The sequence below is a fragment of the Quercus lobata genome, chromosome 2 (assembly GCF_001633185.2).
Source record: "Quercus lobata isolate SW786 chromosome 2, ValleyOak3.0 Primary Assembly, whole genome shotgun sequence".
NCBI classification, from domain to species: domain Eukaryota; kingdom Viridiplantae; phylum Streptophyta; class Magnoliopsida; order Fagales; family Fagaceae; genus Quercus; species Quercus lobata.
This window is the reverse complement of record NC_044905.1, coordinates 96,023,391-96,035,415: the sequence shown is the minus strand read 5'-3', so window position 1 is coordinate 96,035,415 and position 12,025 is coordinate 96,023,391. Positions and strand designations below refer to the sequence as shown.

The window sequence follows — 12,025 nt, the reverse complement described above, 5'->3', positions numbered from 1 at the left end:
GCTATTGTAATCAAATTTTTTTAGCATCATATTTTTAGGAAAATATGTTTGCTTCCTTCACAAAGCATACCATGGACATTCTTAAGGTTATATAATTGGTTTCCTAATTTACTTCTCATGAGAAATTCTAAAAAATTGAACACTGTCTATTGGCATAACAATATCTAAATCCTTTACTCTTGCACATCAAAAAAATATAACATTCTCTCTAGAATGCAACTAGGAAACTAGTCATATAGTAAAATTCTCTTTTCTTAGATTGTATTTAAGACCAATACCATATAAATTTTTTTTAGTCAAACAATTGATGTAATTTTCATTATCCATCAATGAAGGAATACTTTTTTTTATATATAGGTTTTCTTAATTTTTCTTGTTTAATTAAATTAAGTGATGACTCCATTATAAAGCTATTAGATTAGGGGTAAAACAATATCGACAGTTAAATATCCACCTTCAACTCTTTACTTGTTAAGAAAAAAAAAAAAAGGACAAAGTTTAGCTATAAAATTGGCTATAGTCTTAGGTTACAACCTTACTCAATATTATTAACACTATTACATATATATTTCGAAAATCTAACCACTGAATTGCATATTCTTTACGCTCTTAATACATGTGTTAAATTTTGTGCCAATCGAATATTATTTACTATATAATCTATAAGATTATATTTTATATATAATTTTAAACTATAAAAACTTGTAATTTAAACAATTTATTGATAACATAGTTAGCTATTAAATATTAATCTTTAATTTTCTAGAAATTTTATAAGCATGGGGATATAAAAAGAAAATGTAATCCAATGGTAGATTTGTCAAAATTCATCTTCAATAAAAAGATATTAAGTAAGGTTGTAGCCTTAAGTTACAACTAATTTTGTAGTTAAACTTTGTTTAAAAAAATATTATATCTTGATAAATAAAAAAAGAAAAAAAGAAAAGAGAGAGAGAGAGAGAGAGGTCCCTTAGAGCTGCAGTTTTCACTAAGTGCTAAGAACAAGAATATATTTAAATCATTAAAATTTTAAAATATTATTCTAATAAAAAGTTATTGAATGGTATAATATTACTAAAAAGTTATTGAGTACAGTTTTTTTTTAGAGAGTTTCAACTTATGACGTTCGTTTTTTATGGGCGAAAATCACATTTTGGTCCCTACATTTTGACCCGATTTCCGTTTTAGTCCCTAATTTTTTTTTTACCGCTTTTAGTCCCTCTCCAGAAAAACGGTTCCATTTTGGTCCCCACCGTTACTTCATAAACGGATATGGCTGATGTGGCAAACGACATTGGTAGTCAATAATAAAATAATGGGTCTACAGTAACCTGACTCCTACTGTTAGTTATTCCCGCCCTTAGTAGTCACGTGCCACTCACGTCCCTAACCAAGCAAAACCCCAAATCAGTCAGATAGAAATCCCTAACCCCCAAATTTCCTCAGCTCCTCGCTCATCAGTCACCACATGGATTGAAGTCCCTCACCAGTCACGAACTCAAAAACACCTTCAAATCTTGCTCCTCGCTCACCACACAGCCGAAAACCATCTTCAAATCAACTGCTTTCCATGGATTCAAGCTCGATGTCCTCGAGTGGAAGCTTGAGGAAAAGGGGCCCAACTCGATGCTTCTGCTCGGAGAGACCCATTGTGGTCGTTTCGTGGACACCTGACAACCCTGGAAGAAGGTTCTACGGTTGTCCAAATTACTGGGTAAGGTAGTATCTCTCTTTGTAATGTTTTTAAATTTCTGGGTTTTTAACTTTGGAAGCACTTCAGGTTCATTTTCGTTTCAATCTTGCTTCAATCTTGCAATCCCCTTTAGTCTAAGTCTAACCCAGAATTTATTTTCTTAAATAAATAAAAATTTTAAAAAATTTAAGGAAAAAAAAAAAAAAAAACTCAGCTTGTTGCTGACAATATAAATTGTGCTAATACAAGAATATTGTGCTAATACTATTTTAGTTTCTGGTAAGGTAGTATTTGCTAATACTATTTGTTACTGTTTTTCATGATTTTGGTTGTTCATTTAACATCATTTATCTGGTCCTTGGGTGTCAGGTTGGACGCAAGTGTAAATTTTTTCAGTGGCTTGATGATGAAATCTACGAGCGTGGGAAGGTGCTGATTTCGGAGCAGAGGCAACGGATTTTGACCCTTGAAGCTGCCATTGTAGGCTACAGGAAGAGAGAGAAGAGGCTGCTCATTTGCCTGGGGCTGTCTCTGGTGATAAGTGGGATGCTACTTTGTTTGATGCTTCTTCTGGTTGGCTAAATAGGTGGGGGGGAATGGGTCATTAGGTGGGTAGGTGTTAGTGGAAAAATGCCTGAATTTTGTTGTATGTATTAGTGGCAAAAGGCCTGAATTTTGGTGTATGTATTAGTGGAAAAAGGCCATAATTTGTGTTGGAATGTGTTGGTTTGTAGTAGTGGGAAAAGGCCTGATTTTTTGGTGTAATTCTCTTTGCAATCCAAGACTTTAGCAATGGAATATGATCTTTCTAATTAATCTATGATTTGTGTACCAATTTATTACATTATTGTTAAGTGTTTGTGCCAAAGCATTTTGTGCATCAACTGTCAATTTGTTAAGTGTTTGTTAAGTGTTTGGCCAAAGCAGTTTGTGCATCAACTGTCAATTTGTTAATGTTTGTTAAGTGTTTGTGCACTGCAATTTTGAATGAATGGAAACAGCAATTTGACACAACATAATTGAATGGAAACAGCAATTTGATACTGCAAATTGATACTGCAATTTAGAGAGCAACTGGTTGCAAAATATGCAAGAAATGGCATGGCTGCAAAATTCTCTTTATGTATTGAAGGAGCTGGCTGCAAAATTTACCAAACCTGCATGCATCACCAGCAGCCTGCATAATTTACCAAACCTGCATAGTTTCTGCATAAATTACCAAACCTGCATAGTTTCTGCATAAATTACCAAACCTGCATAGTTTCTGCATAAATTACCAAACCAGCAGCTCTTTATTCATACATCATTACACATTTATTCATACATTATACATCATTACACATTAAAGTGGCTACTCCCAGCACATTAAACTCCAATGCTCACCAAATCTGCATAATCACCAAACTGCCCAGCAAAGCTAAAAACCAGCAAATTTGAGTTTAAGCATTTTAAAAACCAAAGCTAAAACCAGCAAAGCAAATCTGAATAATGGAAGCTGAATCATCATAACAATGGGAGAATAATTACAAAATATTTAACACCAATGGTAGTTTTTGGTGTACCACAATAATTACAAAATATTTAACACCAATGGTAGTTTTTGGTGTACCACAATAATTACAAAATATGTGACAAAGCACATTCATACAAAAAAGGATTTGGTCAGCCCATAAACATATGCCAATTGTTCTAGCAGTTACATAAATATACGAAGAGTGCTTCAACATATAGCACAACAAAAAGAAAGGTCCTGCTTCAGTTTGCTATCTTTTAGCAGATCTCATTGCTGCCATATATCTTGCTGCATTCCCAGTTGCATTCAAGGTTTCAGTAGTGGCTGCACTTCTCTTCCTCTGTTTTTTTGGTCTTCGATTGGACTGGTTATCAGTGGTCACATCATCATTAGAGCTTGGTTGTGCCCTGTGTACTGTTGGCTGAGCATCCTTGGCTGCCTGCAAGCATAAGCACAATAACAATTAATAGTTTGCCAACTGAAAAACAAAACAATGAGGATATCTAAGTCAAAGTGTATACTTACCCTTGTAGTGGTCCTATTGGCTTGGGATGCACTCCCAGGCAAGGAGGAGTTCCCTCCTACTTCTCCCTTGCAGCTCCTCTTGTTGTGTCCTAATTTCCCACATAACTTGCATTGTTTTGAGATGCCTAGGCCTCTTTTTTTTTGTGACTTCTAGGTTCATCAGGCTCCAGTGCCCTCTTCTTCTTAGGCCTGCCAGGAGGTCTCCTCTTGATAGGGGGTTGCACAGGTGGCAGTCCACTAGGACCCCACATATTCTGGCCATTGATGGGCTCTATAATGGGTTCATAGCAATCAATGTAGGTAGTCCTTTTGTAGCAAGCATTGACATACTTTTCAGCATCTTCTCTGTTGAAAAATATGCAAGAAATGGCATGGCAACATGGTATGCCAACTATGTCCCACTTCTTACAGCTGCATTTCTTCTCTTCCAAGTCCACAATGAAACTCTTAAGCCCATTCTTCACTTCAAACTTCATACGACCAGCCCAACATGCTATCCACTTGCTGCATGCCAACTTCTCCTTGTACAGCCTCTTCCTTATCTTAGGACACAACTCAGATTCCACCTTCGTAATCATTTCTCTGTTTGCTTGAAATCTAGTCATTAGATATAGCCTAATACACTCAAGCTGCAAGCACATAGAGAGAAAGGGAGAATTAATCATTCATGAATTACATAGGTCTATGGATCATAATGCACATGAAAGGGAGAATTATGCATACCATGGTGATTATAGGTTTGCTCCTGAACTTAACTATTGCGCTGTTGAAGCTTTCACACATGTTGTTCAAGACCGTGTCACTCTGCCCATCACTTTTGAACATGTGCCTAGCCCAAATAGTTGTTGACTGAGATTGCAGCCATTTGAATGCATCTTCATCCACCTCCTTTAGCTCATTCATTGCCCTCTCAAATGCTTGCCGATAGGTAGCCTTGGCTGCTTTCCAAAAAAGGTCTCTAATAATGACACCAGGATGATTTTTCCTCAAATTTTGGTATAAATGTCTGCAGCAGATCCTGTGCTCGTACTGTGGCCAATTGTCAACAAAGGTGTTCACCAACCCCTGCAAAGCACAATCATTTAATTCAGCAAGCAATGAAGCTACCATTAACTACAAATAATTCAACAAGCAATAAAGCTACCATCATACCTTCTGCTGGTCAGATATGAACACCCATTGCTTGTCATCTCCTATGTCAGCAAGCAATAAATTAAGAAACCAGGTCCAACTGTCCTTTGTTTCAGCCTCTACTACTGCATATGCGAATGAGAAGTATTCATCATTGGGATCTCTGCCAACAGCACACATCAGCTGACCACCTGTCTTGGTCTTCAGATGGCATGCATCTAGACCAATGATTGGCCTGCACCCTGCCAAGAAGCCCTTCTTGCAACCTTCAAGGCAGATGTACATTCTTTCAAAATATGGCAGCCCAGTTGCCAATCCATGCTCAGCTGCCAAATCACCATCCTCATAAGTATGCACCTTCATCAATATTGTGCTCCCAGGACTGCACCTTCTCAACTCATCACAGTACTCCCATAGTTGGTTGAACTGTGCAGTGTGGGTCCCATCAACAGCATCTTGAGCTCTCTCTCTAGCCCTACTTGCCTTGCCTGCACTTATGTCAACCACATACTTCTTATGCACAGCCTCCTGAATATCCTTAAGCTTTATGCCAGGCTGTCTCCTAACCCTCTTCACTAACTTCTTCCCAATGTATGATGCTGTGCACCTTGGATTTTTATAGCTTCTGGTGCATGTGTGTTCCATGTTCAGTGTTTTCAATCTAAAACTCTTCTCCCTTGGCACCTTTGCAAGGTAGGCAACAAAATTGCACCCTGGCTGGCATCGGGCTCTCACTCTCACCAAGTCATTTTTCACAAATTTTATACCCCACCCACCATGGACTGCATAATCAGTTATAGCATCTTTAAATTGTTTAGCTAAGATGAACAACATATCCTTTTCAAACCTAAGGTTCTCAGCTTTGGCTACTGGCCTAAAGATTGGATATTTGCTGCTCCTAATAGAATTGTCAACCTCAGCAACAGGGATGTCATCATCACTTGAATCATCACCACCCTTACTGCTTGATGATGATTCATCAAGGCTAAGCAACTTCTCACTCTCATAGTCAGAATTCATGACACCACCACCCATTTGTCCTGCTTCAACCTCAGCATTTTCAGCTTGATTGTCCCAACTATCAGGACTATCTTCACCAATATTCATTGGTTGCACTTCTGGTTCTGGCTCTTCTTCTAAGTCACTCCTCTCATCCTCACTGCCCTCACTGCCCTCACTACCCTCACTACTCTCCTCAACTTGGTCATCAACAACTGGTGCTTTGCCAGCCCTCCTAGCACAAACTTCCTCATCATCTACCTCATGTGGCTCACCATGGTTAACATTAACAAATTCAGCATCATCATGGCCTCCAAATTGTGAAAAATCAGGTCTGTACTCTTCATTATCATTTTGAAGCACTCTGTCACTAGCAAAAACCTCTACACCTACACCTTCTACTTCACTACCAGGTACTCCAGCAGCTAAGGGATCAAAATCCTCCACTGGTAACTCAACTGGTTCATGCACTGGATGCTCCACAAAGACATGAATCTCCCCATATCCCTTCACCAAGTTAGTCATGAACATAGCAGCATTATCATCAACCACCTGATGGAAATTTGACTGCTCTGGGTCCACACCAGGCATTTTATACCATAGCTTATCTACTTCAGAGTAGCCAAAATCCCTACATATACTCTCAATCTCTACTTTTGACCACCTATCTGGGTCACAGTTATCCACTATATCAACTGTCCCTCCCACATACGCTTGAGGGTTCCACATGAAATGCCCACCATGGTGGACATGCAGAGTAAAAAGCTCATTCATCCTGCATGCAAGTCACGGGAAGAAAACAGAATGAAAATGAAAACAGATATTAATAATACTTTGTTAGGCTAATAAACAAATAAAAAAGCATATAATACCGACAAAGGGATCACATGGACCCAGCCACTTCTTGAAAAGCAAGACACAATACAGACAATCAGTGCAAATACCAACACAAAGATTCCATGGTTTATTAAAGGTCAATATAGTGGTCCCTGATAAACAATAGTGACACATAATACAGACAAACAATGCAATTGCCAACAAAAATACAGTCAGTAATGTGGTCCCTGATAAACAAAAGTAAAACAAAAGCTATAAAGGGAGACGCAAATAGAAGAAAGCAACACACAACAGCCAAACAATATTCCACTATCACGGTCAGTTTTATGTCCACTACAAAAGCTATAAAGGGAGAGAGGAAGAGAGAGAGTGAAAGTGAGACACAACGAGAGAGAAACAGAGATAGATTGAAATTCCAGAGCAATAACAAAACACAACATCTCAAAATTCCCAAATTCTCAAAATCCAACAATTGAGATTCAAACCCAGAACGATTACCCAGCACTTAAAATGGCATTCATAACATAACTAAAGAGAGAGAGAGTTCGAGAGAAATACAACCTTCGCAATCTGCTCAGCATAAACACACTGAAGCTTGCCGATTTGTGGGATTTTTGTGCTTGCCGATTTGTGGGTTCTTTGATCGGTCTTCTGATGAGCAACGGGTAAGGTAAGGTAAGAGATTAGGGATTTTCAGTGAGATTAGGGATTTTCAGTGAGTTCTATCTGACTGATTTGGGGTTTTGCTTGGTTAGGGGCGTGAGTGGCACGTGACTACTAAGGGCGGGAATAACTAATAGTAGGAGTCAGGTTACTGTAGACCCATTATTTTATTATTGACTACCAATGCCGTTTGCCACATCAGCCATATCCGTTTATGAAGTAACTGTGGGGACCAAAATGAAACCGTTTTTCTGGAGAGGGACTAAAAGCGGTAAAAAAAAAACTTAGGGACTAAAACGGAAATCGGGTCAAAATGTAGGGACCAAAATGTGATTTTCGCCTTTTTTATGATAATTCTTTATCATCAAATCAAGATACTAATCAGTTTTTGGTATAGGCGGAAAATGAACCTTAGATCTTTTATACAACTATCAGAGACTTTACCAATTAAGTTAATTGGAACCCACGTTATTGAGTACATTTAATTATTAGTTCAACTAATTAGCACTTTCTGATATCTTCGACTTCCAAGGTTCATATCCTCCTCCACCTTACTATTGAATTATCAAAAAAGAAAATTTTTTTTGCCCAATTTAATACTCCACTGATTAAGGACATAATTCATGGCTGCTTTTGTACTTGTTATTAGCAGGCTTTGTTGATTTCGTATACTATAGCCCGGTAACGACTTTTGATACTTTTAGAATAAACTCGTGACGGAAATCTATGTTTCAAGTATAAGAAGTTATGATAATATTTAAAAAGCAGCTAATGTGCAGTTTATAATAGTGAATATTGTTTTTTAATTTTTTAATAGCATCCTTTGATATTTGTATGAAAAAACAAAAACTAACAAACAAAGATTAGAATTCTTCTCTCTACTTATTGTAACAATTATCAATTGGTTGGTGTAATCTTCCCCATATAATCATTCTAATATGTATTTTCTTTAGTTTGGTTTTTAGACCTACAAATCATGTTAAACTATGTGTGATTAGATTAATTAAAGTTTATCGTTATTTTGAACAAATAAATCCAGTAACAAATAAAACTTGATTTAATTAGGTTTCATATATATTCTAACAAATTCTAATTCAATTTGGTATGTTCTTTTATGCTTCAAAATTATGGGACATGATCCAGTTACTCCATCCAATAATTTATTTTTGGTTAGTATTTTAAAATTCCCACCATTAGATTATGCGTTCTCGTTCTTCTTAATATTCATGTTAAATTTTGTATTAATTGGATATTATTTGTTATTTGATCCATAAACTCATGCTTTGTCTATAATTTTAATATACAAAAATCTTGAAATTTAAAAATATTATTGATGAGATATTTACTAATATTTGATCATCTTAAAATTTTGCTAGCATGAAATGTACAAGAAGAAAATTTAAATTTAGAGTGGATTTGTCAAAACACAAATTCAATACAAAATTATTTAGTGTATGTATTACCAAAAATAACTTGAATCCAACCCATTAATTAAATATGTATATTAATATATATATATATATATATATATTTTGCTGAGTTTTCCTATGCATTGCACAAGTTAGCAAATATTCTATAGTGCAAAATGAAAGTTTTTAAGTTTTTCTTTTGCTTCCTCTGTAGTTTTTATATAATATATGCCATTAAGCCTTTGCAAACTCACACTTTTTCACGTTATCATTCTAATATATATATATAGGTGAAATGCACAACTTACGGTCTGACAGATACTTATGAATGACTATTTATTATAATTGTTTAATTGAAAGTCTTTGCATGATGAGAATTAGATATTTGATAATAAAATAAACTACATAACTTGTATGAGACTGGAAACTTAAACACTTTGCCTAATTCATTGGCTGCGATGATTTGGAAGTGGTTTAGGAACAAAATACCCAGTATGATATAAGATTCCCATAGCTGTAAAGAAGCCAAATGAGTATCCAATTGCCACTCCTTCCCATAAGAACAATGTCTCCTTACTCTCATCCTTTGATGATTCTGTTGGTGATAGCTCTTTAGCACACGGAACCTGAATCTGCATTCCGCATAGTCCACTATTGTTAGCAAAAAAGTTCGGATCATTCATAGTGTCCATTTGGCCACCAATTGGAATCTTACCTGTGAGCTCATTGTTACTCACATCCAAAACAGACAATTCTTGCAACTTTGCTAGTGATTGCGGAATTAAGCCTGATAATTTATTATGTGACAAGTCCAAAGTCTCAAGACTCTCTAGGTCACCAAGACTTATCGGTACCTTTCCAGAGAGGATGTTATGTGAGATGTTGAGAAGCTTTAGATCCTTCAATCTGCCTAATGATGCTGGGATCTCACCAAAAAGTTTGTTCATTGACAGGTCTAACAAAGAGTAGAGTTGGAGGTTATGGCTTGAGAGACTTCGTTTTGACTTCTTCCAAATCACTATCAGATAATGTAACTCGATTGAGATGGTGACAAAATCAGGGACTGATGAAAATTCGTTTGATGTTTCAATCATACCAGCAAAATTTCCAAACTTTGGAGAGATGTTGCCAACAAGATGGTTGTTTGAGAGGTCAAGAATCTGGAGTCTACTTAGTTTGAAAATACCATTAGGGAGGGAACCTTGGAGGGTGGTATTACGTAAATTTAGGACTTGAAGGGTGGAGATTTGGCTAATAAACTCTGGTAATTCACCTGTGATTTTGTTGTCATGGATATCTAAGTGTTCAAGCTTGCTCATATTGGTCAGGTTTCTAGGCAAGCGGCCAGTAAACTTATTTTTTCCCAATGCAAGAAGTATTACATCTTGGGAAAAATTTGTTGGAATTTCACCAGAGAATTCATTAGAAGAAAAGTCAATGAAACTGAGCATATCATTGGAGCTAAAATCTGGTAAGTTGCCAAAAAATCTATTGCTTGACAAGTCTAGTAATAGGAGGTAATGAATATTAGAGATAGATTGAGGAACCTTACCTGAAAAATTATTTTCAGCCAACATGAGGACTATGAGAGAAGTTGCATTACCAATGTTGTTTGGCAGTTCTCCAGAAAAGTTGTTTTGAGATAGGGAAAGAACTAATAAACTTTGAGAGTTGAACAGACGAGGTGGGAGAGAACCTGTAAGACTGTTATTTGATAGAACTATGCTTCCAACTTCCATTTCAACAAGCCATTGTGGGAACATTCCTTCTAGCTTATTCTCACTCAAGTCCAAAACTTCAAGAGTCTTTTGTTTAGAAATCCAATATGGGATTTCTCCTGTCAGACCGCAAGACTTCATAGATAATTCAGATAGCATAAACTTTGGCTCTATCTTTGCATTGCTATTCCATGTTAGATGATTCCCTCCTAGAAAAAGACGCTTCATGCCCTCGATAGTGAACAACCAAGGTGGAATTTCTCCACTGAGTAGGTTGTTTTCCAACTGAAGTGTTTCCAACTTCGTCAAATTCTTTATAGACGATGGAATTCCACCTGTCAACCAGTTATTGCTCAAGGCCAAGATAGTTATGTTGGATAGATTGCCAATAAAAATAGGAATGTTCATTGACAAGGAATTATCCCTCAAGTCTAATTCTTCCAACCCCTTCAAATACGAAAATGAAGATGGAATTTCACCAAAAAACTTGTTGCTGCGAAGACACAATCGCTGCAACTTTGTCATGTTCCCTATCTCCTTGGGGATATTTCCACCAAAAAAATTTTCTTCCAACTTCAAAACCTGCAAGTTTTGAAGAGAGCCTACTTCCCCACTAAGAATACCATGGAACAAACTACCACTTATATCAAGATATCGAAGATACCTCAAATGGAAAAGTTGAGAGGGAATGGAGCCATTGAAGTGATTATTCTTCAAATCAAGATAAACCAATCTGCTTAAATTGGCAAAGCCGTCACCTGGCAATTCACCTTGTATTTGATTCCCTTCCATGTCAAGCAGCATCAAGCTTCTAATGCGAAAGAGTGGCGTCAAGATGGTGGAAGTCACCACTATGGGCTCCATAGATCGCATGGAAACAAGGGAGTCAAGATGTAGAGCAATCACAGTCCTCGAATGAAAACGAGTACTACAAATGACCCTGTTCCAGTTGCAACAATCTGAGGTGGAATTCCATGACTCTAACTCAACAACTGGGCTTTCTAATGAGGGAGAACTAGTAGTTTTGATGAGAGAGGATTTAAACTCGAGAAGGGCTTGTTTTTGATATTCAGGGCAACAAAGAGAAGGGGTGAAAAGAATGAGAAGCGCTAGTAGCAGGCTGAGTTTGCCCATTATCGTTGTGTTTCTTTGTTCTTTGTTGGATGGTCATGGTTATAAACAGTTTGGAGGAGTGTGATATGAAGAGGTTTTCATGCTGCACCACTAATCACGGTGTTCTCAAAGTCTAACTCAATGATCACGTAGCATTGAAAATCTGTGGAAAAGAAAGCGAGATCACTGGAAAGCATTTTGGCCAGTCTGGTATCTCTTTTCATGGAGTGAGTTTACACAAAAATTTGACTTCTAGCAGAACTTAAAGAATAAAGCAAGCTTGGAAGCTGGAAAGCAAAACGTGAAAAGCATTTTGTGTTTCCGCATAAACGACTTGTGGTTTATTTCTTGCTTTATTCACAGCATCAAGTCGTGCATTACTGATTGGAGAAGCAAGAATCACTGTTCGTGGATTTAGTTTTAA

General features: G+C 36.9%; 1 protein-coding gene across 1 annotated transcript; it reads right to left on the bottom strand.

The window, feature by feature from the left end:
* Window positions 1-9,216: 9,216 nt before the first annotated feature.
* LOC115973945 (receptor-like protein 46) lies at window positions 9,217-11,622 on the bottom strand. The gene has a single exon (XM_031094188.1). It carries the CDS (start codon window positions 11,620-11,622, stop codon window positions 9,217-9,219), a length of 2,406 nt encoding a protein of 801 aa, XP_030950048.1.
* Window positions 11,623-12,025: the final 403 nt, after the last annotated feature.